At 50.4% G+C, this 12,068-nt stretch overlaps 1 protein-coding gene across 6 annotated transcripts in view; it reads left to right on the top strand.

Moving 5' to 3' along the window:
- LARP4B (La ribonucleoprotein 4B) overlaps positions 1-11,793 on the top strand; it is a 92,435-nt gene extending 80,642 nt beyond the window's left edge. For all 6 annotated transcript variants that reach the window (XM_047739971.1, XM_047739972.1, XM_047739973.1 and 3 more), the window contains 4 exons: positions 4,294-4,458; positions 6,795-6,919; positions 7,014-7,122; positions 8,262-11,793. In XM_047739971.1, the coding sequence (XP_047595927.1) occupies positions 4,294-4,458; positions 6,795-6,919; positions 7,014-7,122; positions 8,262-8,534 (672 nt within the window). In that variant the 3' untranslated portion in view covers positions 8,535-11,793. The remainder of the gene's footprint in view (positions 1-4,293; positions 4,459-6,794; positions 6,920-7,013; positions 7,123-8,261) is intronic.
- Positions 11,794-12,068: the final 275 nt, after the last annotated feature.

Here is a 12,068-nt window from a genome sequence, read left to right as displayed (position 1 = left end):
GGGTTTTATCGTGATTGGATGTTGCGCTTTGTCTGCCTCTACGGAAATGATCATGTGGTTTTTTATTTGTAAACATTTTATTTATTTGACAAAGAGACCGCGATAGAGGGAACACAAGCAGGGTCAGTGGGAAAGGGAGAAGCAGGCTTCCTGTGGAGCAGGGAGCCTGATGCGGGGCTCAATCCCAGGACCCTCGGATCATGACCTGAGCCGAAAGCAGAGGCCTAACCACTGAGCCACCCAGGCGCCTGCTCATATGGTTTTTATCCTTTCTTTCATTAATGTGGTAAATCATGTTGATTGATTTGTGAATATTGAACCATGCTTGAAGGCAGGAATAAATTCCACTTGATTGTAGTGAATGATTTTTTAATGTGTTGTTGGATTTTGTTTGCTAGTATTTTATTGAGAATTTTTGCATCGATGTTCATCAAGGATAAATATGCCTGAACTTCTCTTTTTTTTAGTGGAGTCTTTATCTGATTTTAGAATTAGGATAATGCTGGTAGAATTCCCCCGGGAAGCCATTTGGCCCTGGACTTTTGTTTTTTTGGGAGATTTTGGATTACTTACTCAATTTCTTTGCTGGTTATTTGTCTGTTTAAATTTTCTGCTTTTTCTTGTTTCAGTTTTGGTAGATTGTATGTTTCTAGGAACTTATCTATGTCTTCCAAGTTGCCCATTTTTTTGGCATGTAATTTTTTTTATAATATCCTCTTATTATTGCTTGTATTTCTGTGGTGGTGTTGGCTGTTATTTCTCCTCTCTCATTTGTGATTTTATTTATTTAGGGCCCTTTCTCTTTTCTTTTTGGTAAGTCTGGCCAGGGGTTTATCAGTTTTACTCGTTTTTTCAAAGAGCCAGCTTCTGGTTTCATTGATCTGTTCTGTTGTTTTCTTTAGTTTCTGTATCACTTTTTTCTGCTCTAATCTTTATTATTTCCTTCCTTCTGTTGGTTTAGGCTTTGTTGTTCTTTTTCTACCTCTTCTATGTGTAAGATTGTTTATTTGAGATTTTTCTTGCTTCTTGACATAGGCCTGTGCTATATATTTTGCTCCTAGAACAGCTTGTGCTGCGTTCCAAAGGTTTTGGAGCTTTGTGTTTTCATTGTCATTTGTTTCCCTTTGTTTTTTTTTATTTCTTATTTGATTTCCTGATTGACCCGTTCATTCATTGTTTAGTAGCCTGTTGTTTAACCTTCAAATACTTGTGGTCTTTCCAGATTTTTTCTTGTGGTTGACTTCAAGTTTCATAGCCTTGTAGTCTGAAAAGATGCATGGTATGATCTCAGTCTTTTTTGTAGTTGTTGAGGCCTGCTTTGTGACCTAATATGTGGTCTGTTCTAGAGAATGTCCCGTGTGCACTTGAAAAGAATGTGTATTCTGCTGTGTTAGAATGAAATGTTCTAAATATATCTGTTAAGTCCATCTGCTCCATTGTGTCATTCCAAGCCATTGTGTCCTTGTGGCTTTGCTGCTTATATGATCTGTCCATTGCTGTGAGTGGGGTGTGGAAGTCCCCTACTGTTATTTGGGTTATGTTTATGTTTATGTTATGAATAGGTTTATGTATCTGGGTGCTCCCGTGTTGGGTGCATAAATACAATTTTTAGGTCTGTTTTGTTGGATTGTCCCCTTTTCTATGATCTAGTGCCCTTCCTGTCCTCTTGTTACAGTCTTTGGTTTATAATCTAGACTGTCTGTTATAAGTCTTGCTACTCTGGTTTTCTTTGACAGCCTTGTACTTGGATAAATGGTTCTCCACCCCCTCACTTTCAATCTGGAGGTGTCTTTGGGTCGAAAATGAGTCATAGGCAGCACATAGATGGATCTTACTTTTTTTTTTTTTTTTTAAATCTGTTTTGAGGGTTTGTGTCTTTTGATTGGAGCATTTAGTCCATTTACGTACAGAGTGATTGTTGATAGATCTATATTTAGTGCCATTTTATTACTGATTTCATTGTTTCTGGAGATTTTCTCTGATCATTTTCTCTGATCATCAAAGGTCTTTGGTCTTTCTTTTCCCCTCAAAGATTTCTTGCAGGGCTGGTTTAGTGGTCATGAGCTTCTTTAGGTTTTGTTGGTCTGGGAAACCCTTTGTCTCTCCTATTCTGAATGACAGCCTTGCTGGATCCACTGTTCTTGGATGCAGATTTTTCCCATTCAGCAGCACATTGACTATATGATTCCACTCCCTTGTGCTTTGCCAGGTTTCTGTTGCAGAATCTCCAGCTAACTTTATGGGTCTTCCTTTTTAAGTTAATGATTTGTGTTGGTGCTTTTAAGATGTTTTCTTTATCACTATTTTTTGCAAGTTTAATTTACAGTATGTCTTGGTGTTGGCCTGCTTTTATTGATTTTGATGGGAGTTCTTTTTTTTTTCTTCTGGATCCCAGCGTAGGGAAGTTTTCAGTTGTTACTTCCTCAAATAAACTTTCTGCCCCCCTTTCTCTCTTCTTCTGGGACTCCTGTTGATAAGAATGTTACTATGTTTGATAGGGTCACTGAGTTCCCTGAGTCTGTTCTTGTGTTCCTTATGTTCCATAATGCTTGCTTTCTTCTGTTCAACTTCATTACTTTCCATTACTTCATCCTCTAGGTCACTAATTTGTTCCTGTTTCCTCCAGCCTGCGGTTCATTGCATCAAGCCTGTTCCTATCTTATTTATTGTGCTCATCACCTCTGATCTATTGTTTTTTTGTGTGTGTTTTTTTTGTTTGTTTGTTTTTGCTCTTTTATCTCTGGGGTAAGGGTCTCCCTGATGTCTTCTTTTCTCTAAGCTCAGTGGGCATCCTTACGATCATTACTTTAAGTTCTCTGTCAAGCATATTACTTACATCTTTTTTGCTTAGATCTCTGGCTGTGGTCTTACCTTATTCTGTGGTTTGGGATGAATTCCCCTAAGACACAGTGGGATTTTTTTTTGTCAGCGTGGATCCCTTTTCATTCTTTAACCTGCGGTCTCTTGAGTTCTCACAGACTTTCTCCAGATTCTGCCCCTGTAGGGAATCCTCTTCCTGTTGGTGTAAGTTGCTGGGCAGTGTTGGTCCTTTGAAGCTACCTGAGCCCCATGAAAGCCTTGTTTTTCCAGTCAGAGTAGCCTGCACCTCACCCAGATAACTGTTCCCCGCTGTCCCTTATCTTCTCCAAGGAACTGGATGCTCACAGTATGACTCTAGCTTGTTAAAGCAACTTGCTCAGATAGTTTTTCAATAAAAATACATCCCTTGCTTCAGGATCTTGGGTTTATAAATTACTCTTGGATATATTTGTGAAGAAAACTCAAGAAATCTGATAAAAATCTGTCATCAAATACCATGTTTTTACATAGTGATTTTAAAGTATAAAGTGTTTAAATAAATAAGGTTTCAGGTGACTGAAGTCCCTTCCCCCTTCTTAAACTATTTTTTTAAAAAGAATTTATTTATTTGACAGAGATCACAGGTACACAGAGAGGCAGGCAGAGAGGGTGGAGGGAAGCCGGATCCCCACCTAGCAGAGAGCCTGATGCGGACCTCCATCCCAGGACCCTGGGATCATGACCTGAGCCGAAGGCAGAGGCTTTAACCCACTGAGCCACCCAGGCACCCCTTAAACTATTTTTTAAAAGATTTTATTTATTTATTTGAGAGAGTGAGAGAGCAAGCCAGCAGGAGAGGGGAGGAGGGGCAGAGGGAGAGGGAGAAGCAGACTTCCCACTGAGCAGAGGGCCAGATGGGGGAGTTGTTCCCAGGACCTTGGGATCGTGACCTGAGGCGAAGGCAGATGCTTGAGTGAGTGAGCCACCCAGGCCCCTTTTTAAAACTATTTTTTAAGGGAAATCTTTGTAAAGTTTCTTACATAAGTTTCAGAGCAGAGTGGCATTTTTTGTTTCTTTCTTTCACTGTCTCCTCTGTAAGTCAGGTGACAGGCTCTCCGGTAATAGCAGTCCTTGTCTGGAGATGCACACGGTCAGTGGCCATACTCGGGCTGCTGTGGTGTTCAGCCGGTGGGGTTGAATTTGCCTCCCTCACTAGTCCCTCCGCTGTCCGTGTGCTGTGCTCTGCTCTGCCGCATGCTCGTGTGCCCCGGTCTGTGGCTGGCTGTGGGCCGGGAACTGGGTGGTCTCGGCATCCCGGAGAGGTAGCTCTGCATAGCCGGCGGCAGCCTCAAATGACGAAGTGCCGTGGTGGGAGACCTCTGTTGTTCCCAGACGGGAGGACGCCGGAATGCATCGCTCGCCTCGCTCTTGGGCCCCGGGGCGCAGTGCCGGAGAGTCTGCACTCCTGCAGCGTGACTGTGTTTTCTCTTTCAGAGGAGTCAAACTCAGTCTCCAACGCCACCAAAGCCCCCGTCCCCGAGCTTCGAATTAGGACTGTCCAACTTCCCTCCGTTGCCTGGGGCAGCAGGCCACCTGAAGACAGAGGACCTGTTTGAAAACAGGCTGTCTAGCTTGTTACTAGGGTCCTCGAAAGAAAGGGTAAGCTCTGGACCGCGGTGTCTGCCTGGTGCCGAGTCGGCACCGGGTGCTCTGCCACACTCTTCCTACAGGCAGTGCTGGCGTGTGCGGGAGCTCCAGGGAAGGGGGTGAGCCAGAGGTTACGTGGGTGTGCAGTGGCCAGGTCAGACTGGAACCTGTGACTAGACCTCCTCTGTTCATCCCCTTACTGCCCACCAGGGTCAGGTGTAAACCGGTGTCGCATGCCATACAGATGCTCCCTGTCCCCACGAGGCTCAGATTGCGCTTCTGTTGTTATTCAGGACCTGCCTTTATTTTACAAGTCCACAAAATAAAACAGAAATCTGAGTTGCAACAGAAGTGGTAGACTTTTTAGTGACGCACGCCACAGCAAGGGGCCTGGAGACGTCCTTCTGTAATTCTGCTTGGCGGCTTTGGTCAGTTCTGCGACCACACTAGTTGCTCTCCCTCTTCTGTAAGCACCTGGTGAGCTATGTGAGCCAGAGACTGAGAGTCTGCAGTGCTCCTTCTGGCTTCTGCAGCAGTCCCAAGGGACGGAGGGTCTGTGCAGCTGCTGGGAGTGATGCACGGCGCCTGGGTGAGCTCTCGCCAGGGCAGAGGTGTGGGGCACCTAGCAAGTTGCCACAGTAACATGCGTCCTTGTGTGAGATCTCTGCCTGGCTCAGTCACAGTCCCCTCCTGCGCCCTGATGGAAGGCCTCTGGATTGGGGCAGGCGCCGCCTCGCAGCTGCACTGGCCCGTGTAGACGTAGGGGGCCACCATAGAAACCCTGCGCTACCAGCTCTGGTAACCAGAGGCTCGGGGTACCAGGGGCTCGGGGAGGGGTTCATCAGGCCCCGTGTCCGGTCCCCGTCATGCCGCCATGTGCTTACCGCTCTGGTCCTTAACCTTGGAGGGGGCGTGGACTCCAGGAGTCTGTGCGTGACAGTACCCAGCACATGCTGCCCTTGGCATGTCTTGTGCGTTATTTTAAGTCTTGCACCTTCAGACCGTAGTCTCTAGGTTACAGCTGCCTTCTCCATCGATGTCCGAGTGTGAGCGCTGCAGGGACCTTGACTTGCAGCATTCCCCCTGGCCTTAACTCCCCTTGGTGGTGGGAACGGGGAGACAACAGGCTGGCCTCCACCTGCTTCAAAAGCAGGAACTGCAGTGGTTTATACTTGGAGTCTCCGTGTAATTTTTTTTTTTTTTTTTTTTTTAAGAAAGAAGGGCCACTTTAAACAGGTCTGAGCTGGATCCCACGGCCAGGGAGTCCCAGCTTCTCCCCGAAGCCCCTCCAGCAGCTTTTTGCGTTGCCTCGGCTCTTGGTGTGGGAGGCGGCTGGAAGGGGCTTGGCAGCTCGCCCCTGGGGGGAGCGGGTCGTGCACCGGCTGCCGTCTGCCCTGCAGCGTAGCGAAGCCCCTGGAGTCGATGAGCCTTTACAGAAAGGAGGCGTTTTCTGCTCCCGCAGCTGAGCATGGACTTGTGAAGAGTCTGGTGCTTTGGTAGGGCCCGGTGCCGGGGGCAGAGGGCACAGACGGTGCCATCCCGCCCGCCTTGCTCCCTCCAGGTGTTCTCCGCTCAGTCCGCCTCTGAACCTTTGGTCTCCTTGGGAAGTAGAATTGGAAGACAGTGTTCTTTGTGCTTGTTCGGAGTTGCAGTGACACCGGCACGAGGCATGAGGAGCGCCGCCCTGGTGCACTGCCTGGAGCAAGTGCCGCGGGTGCTGCTCACGGCCGTGTCCCACGGCCAAGGACAGGTTCATGTCCGTGTTCCCAGCCTCTGTTTCCACAGCTGTGAAACTGGGGGTTCATACACCTGCTTCCGGGGTGGGAACTGTCCGTGCCTGCCCACCTTGAGGCACCCAAATTGATTTGTCTGGATTGAAGGGTCCGTCTTTCGGGCTTTAGTTACAAGGAGCTATGCGGAATTCGGTCGGGAGCTCCACATGTAACGGAGACTTGAAGACTCCTCATGTGCCAGGCTGTGCTGGGCACTGGGGTGTCAGGAATAAGATGCCTTTGATACTTAACTCCGTGCAGAAAACCAGCTTACGGGCGATGCAAGTGGAGCCCAGAGGGGAGCCCAAGTCGCAGAAGTGGTGAGGGGTCTGTGGGCTGTGACGGGGGCGCTCTGGACAGGCAGGGCTCTCTCTCCTCATGCTGCTAGTTGGCAGTGTTTTCCAGCTGCCCCGCTTGTTCTAGGCCATGCTTTGACCCCGGTGCCCCTCCACCGGCGGAAGGTGGGAAGGTTTGTCATTCAGACTAGGTCCTTTGTTTGTGTGTCTAATTCACGGGGACAGAAGTCTCAGGGCTGCGTCTCTACCCAAATTAAACCGTCCTCCTCTTGGTTTTCAGAGCCTAAACGCGGATGCAGGCACGAGCATGCTTCCCGCGGTGACCCCCAGAGAGCCCTTGGTGCCCGCTCCCTGTGCCGCATCTGCAGCCTATGGGCGCTCCCCCTCCCCCGTCCGGCTGCCGGAGTAAGTACTGCCTTCTGCCGCCCTCGGCGCCGTCGGACTGCTCTTGCCTGTCGCTGGTGAGCGCGAGAGTCACGCCTGTGGTGGCGTTTTACAGGGATCCCAAGATGGTGGAGAAGCAGAGAGAAGCCTCGAGTGTGGACAGACTTCCTTCCGCCCTAACTACGACGGCCAGTAAATCGGTGCAGGTGAACGGCGCTGCTACGGTACGTGTCCAGCCGCCCCAGGGGGGAGGGGCTCGGTGTTCCTTTCCTGTCTCCGCTGCTTTTCAGTGACCTGCGGCCTGCTGGGTTTTCACCTGTGTCGGTGCCGTGCTTTCTGCACGGAATACCCTGGGTACGGGTACGGCTGCCGACCCCCACCGAGGGCGCGGTTGTCGCTCGTTGCCGCCACCCTGGGGGCTGCTGCTTTCACTGTTGGTTGAGTGAGGTCGTCTTTTGAAGTGTCAAGACTACAGCCCCATGTTTTCCGTCGATTCTCATCACTCGGGCGAGTCTCCTCCCAAGGGATGTCGAGAAGGAGCCGTGCCACCCCCGCCCACCTGTTCTCCCTGTCGGGCGGCTCCGTGCGGCCACCGGCCTCCCCTCCAGCTCCTCTGCCTGCCTCCTCCCACTTGGCGCGCCCGGCCTTTCTGTTCTGGTTTGGGGGACTTTTGCCATTAGATTTGGGAGGGAAATCCCAGCTATAAGGTCGCATCTCGGAAGGAGACGTTTATAGATTACAGTTGCTTTTAAGTGAGTGTGTGGCTTATGCAGGTGAGACCGTCTTCTGTTTCTCCTGTTACTTGGCTTTCAAGCTTCCACTTACCTGAAAAATTAACTTTTTAAAAAGTGTTTAACTCTGTCTTCACCTTTCCTGAATCCACACCACCAGCCTCTGGTTTGAAATGGGCACAAACATTATTTGAATCTCCTTGGGCCGCGATGGGCAGCATGGTTTTCGGGGCTTCCAGGAGGCCCATGCTGTGCAGAGTGACGGTGTTTGCAAGGACCTGTGGGCAGGGAAAGTAGATGCTGCTTCTGGCTCTTTCCAGGGGCACCTTTTCTCACACCTTTTAGGCTTCCGTGTGACTCGGGAGGGCACAGAGGTCGGCACTGTGTATCTCAGGACTGTTTCTGGTTTTACCCGTTTTTATAAGATGTTCCTAGAGTGTCTCGGAGGGAGCCATGTGCTGCAGGGAAACCAAACCTGTTGAAATTCATGAACTTGTACAAGTGATAGCACTTCCGGGTGTGGAATGGGGCACCTGCTGAAGGCTTGGTTCACTAAGCAGAAGTGCACTTGCTCTCGCACATGTGGGGGTGTCCTCCCGCGTACGTAACCCCAGGGTTGTGTCTGTTCCCAGGAACTGCGAAAACCCAGCTACGCGGAGATTTGTCAGAGGACGAGTAGAGAGCCTCCGTCTTCCCCGTTGCAGCCGCCGAAAGAACAGAAGCCCAACGCCGTCAGCTGCGGGAAGGAAGAAAAGAAGCTCGCCGAGAGAGAGCCCCCCGCTCCCAAGTCCAACCCGGGACCACCCAAAGACCAGAGGAGGCCGCCAGGCCGCCGGCCCTCGCCCCCAGCCGCCGGGAAGCGTCCACACAGAGAACAGAGCACCCCTCCCAAGTCCCCTCAGTGAGCGCCGAGGTCTGGGAGGGCTGTGAGGAGCTGGGGTCGCCACAACTAAGCACTGCCCCGCTCGGGCCGAGAATGAGCCGCTGGTTAGGGGCTTGCAGCGTAGACAAGGCCGGTGAGGTGCCTGCGAGTGGTTTTTCTTCCATGAGTCAGATTTTCCCCTCTTGAAAAAAATCTATTTTTCAGGATTTAATTAACATAAACCTTATTTTAGGTTGGTGCTTAACTGGAGGTGATGCATAAGTCTGATTTTTTTCAGGGTAGAAAATGCATTTATCCGAACAAATTGATATTTTTATTAAGCCTCCATGTGGCTGTGAATGCAGGCTATATATAGTGAGTTTTTCTAAATTAAGCGGAACTATGCTACTTCTTGTTTTAAAATAACTGGTTAGCAAGTCATTCCTCTGCGATGTCCAGACCGATGCATGGGCTGAGGACAGCTGGGATGGAGGTTGGAGGGGACATGGTCCGTGTGGCCTGGAGGCGACATGGGGTCAGGTCGCGCCCTCGCTGGTACAGGAGTTGTGCTTCGTTCAGAACCTTAGCAAGTGACGCTAGTGTTTTTGGTTTTGTTTTTGTTTTTTAAAAAAAGTATAGCCCGCTTTTGATCTACTGGGCGAGATGCACCCAAGAGAGCCCTGAAACCTTGAGTTTTGATGTGCTGCAAGCTAGTAACCAGCCGCTCACTCCTGGCTCGCACGGCTGTTGTGTAAGATAGAGTCAAAGCACATTGTGAATAGAACTGAAATGAAAACATAAACCTGGTTGCCACTGACGCGTCCCCGCGAAAATGTACCCTGATGTTATCTTGCTCCTGGGAGCTGCGGGGAGGGCGTGGGTGCCACCGTGGCTCCCGCGTCTGCCCCACGTTAGCCGGCTCCATGGGCGCCTTCCTGGACCTCCGCGGCGGCACACAGTGGAAGTGTTCCTTAAGTCATGAGAGTGGTGTCTGCAGTGCCCTTGGTGGCGAGGCTCGCCGTTCCTCCAAGACGAGGGTCTCAGCGACCCCTCTGGAAGTGCTGCGCTCTGAACACCACGCATGCACTCACGCTAGCAGTTCATAATAAAGTTAAATATAAATTATTTTGTTTTAAAATGCCTAAATTTTTTCTTGAAGTATTCTAAGCAGCAGACATTAAAACATTTCCTGCTAAACGTAACCATACAGTTTATTCCACAAAAAGTTATTTAACAAGACTGAGGGTTCTTTTTAAAACATTATTTCCATCCAATATTTAAAGACTTGAATTTTATTTAAACTTGAAAATGACTTTGCCTTAACTTTTGTATAAGACAGCTTAGAGTTGGTGGAGACTGGCCCCTGGGTTGGCGCGAGTGGGTCACGAGCCACTCGGTTTGGTGGGGCTGCCGCCGCGGGTGTCACTGAGCGCACGCTCTGTAGCACAGGGCCTGGCAGTGGCGTCCGTAGTAGACCCGAAGATCTTCAACAGTTGACCTTTTTCAGATGGTTGGGAAATCCTGTAAATGCGGATGGTCAATGCTGTATTACATATGTGCACCTGGGAGTGTGTGCTTTGCTTGTACAGTTGTAAATAATCAGAACATATTAAAAAGGTACCCTACAGAGAAAAATCTGATAAAAATTATTGATATATTATAAATGTTGCTATTGAGCTGGATGTAGATAAACTAAATGTTGTGGTTTGAATATTATTTTAATTTGTTGAGGTGTTTTTCTTTTTCCCTGATGCTGGTGTGTTGGTCTGATTCTGCCTCTTTGCTGCTGCAGAAGGGAAGTGGAAAGTCCTAGCAAAGCCTTCCGACATTTTCATGCTCTTCTCACAAGTCTGTAAATATGTACTAATCATAGCTAATGTGAAAGCAGAATGTAGGAAGCAGAAACTGGCAGGAGCTTCAGGAGACCGTAAAAGATAATCTACTTAAAATCAGAACTAGCACGGTTCGCCCTGCCGGAGGGGCGCACGCCCCGGTGCGCGGGACCGTCTCCCCAGAGAAGCCGCCAGGACTCGTGTCCGGAGCACACCATGCTAGCGTAAGAGGAACGTGGGGATTTCTTTTTTTGTAGGCGAGGGATTGCTGACTTAAGAAATCAGGAATTAATTGACCTCTGACGCCCCAACTCCTACGAGTGCTGTAAGGAGAGCTGGAAAGGTGAGGCCCAGGACGTCCTGCCTGCGGTGGTCTTTGCCGGCAGAGGGAGCGGACGCGGTCTGCCTCCGTCACCCCCGTCTGCAGACCCCGTGGAGCTGAGACTGCTAGCGCCAGCTGTAGCCGTCCCCCGTAGGCAGGGTGAAGGTGGCCAGTAGTGACAGCCACGGGGCCCGGCCAGGCCCGGGGGCAGCTGGTGCGCAGGAGCGGCGTGGCCTGGCTGTCGGGCCCCGCGCTGCTGCCCCGCGGCCCCGCCGGTGGCATCCAGGGTTGCGGCTCGCCCTGCGGGGGTTTTATAGCGCCCTTTCGAGTGAAGCCAAGATGATCCGCCAAGTAGCTTCGTCTCCTGTGCGGACACCAGCTTTCGGAGAGCACCGTGAGACTTTCCACTCACGGAAGTGGAGACCGCGCGAGGAGGCTGGGGACGCGGCTGGTAGACGGCGGCTCTGGCGCGAGCGGCCAGCAGTCGGAGTGTTTTGTCCGTTTGTAGAAGCGGAAGTCTTTCCTTTCCTGCAGCGCCTCAAGGCGTGGAATCAGACGCAGCAATCACAAATGACATGCGGCCTGTGAAATCGTGTGAGGACACTTGCAATGTGGAAATAGAGGGATGAGAATCTCGCCCCAGTTCACCAGACATGAATTTCCGTAGAGTAGTTGCTTTTTAAGAGTTGGTGTCCCGATGTTCCTGGTCTGGCCCGCCTGTCCCCGCATCACTGATTGTCACCAGCGGGCGGCAGTAGACGCTTCCGGTGGCTGAGTTCGCCAGGGTCACGCAGGTGACGTTCACAGGCTGGTTCTGCTTGTGACGAGCCGCGGGTGAGGAGGGTGCGTGTCTGCGCCTGCCGCCGGCGGGCTGCAGTCGTGGGCTCATGGCTTGGTGGCCTGTCCCCTGGAGCACGGCAGACAATCCAAGCCAGAAGTGGGGCCAGCAGCCGCCAGGCCATGGAGCGGGACGTAATCCGGAAGCTTTCTGGAGGGCCTTTGTTTTTGTTCTACTTTTCATTAAGACTGGAATCAAGCTTACGTGTAAACTATCGATAATTTAAGTTTCCTTTTGTGTCATTCAGTGTAAAACTGTCTAATTTGGAAAAAATGTAGGTTATGAAAAATAAAGATTTAGGCACTGTTCAGTTTTTCTTTTGATTTTTTTTTAATTAAAAATTCCTTCAAGAATACATCTTTTTAAAAAATAATTCTCGTCTCTTCCCGTCAGTGTATGTGAGAATGGAATGTGGTTGCCTCCCAGCTGGTGTCGGACTGTCGCCGCTTCTCGCACACCCCGAGCGGGAGCGGCCGCGGCGCGAGGGGCCCCGGGCGGCGTGGCGGGCTGAGGCGTTCCGGGGAGCCCTGCACGGAGTCCGGGTTCGACCACAGAGTGGTCAAACAAAGACCCCGTGTTGGGGTC

The sequence above is a fragment of the Lutra lutra genome, chromosome 8 (assembly GCF_902655055.1).
Source record: "Lutra lutra chromosome 8, mLutLut1.2, whole genome shotgun sequence".
NCBI lineage: Eukaryota > Metazoa > Chordata > Mammalia > Carnivora > Mustelidae > Lutra > Lutra lutra.
This window is presented reverse-complemented; position numbering and strand designations above follow the sequence as displayed.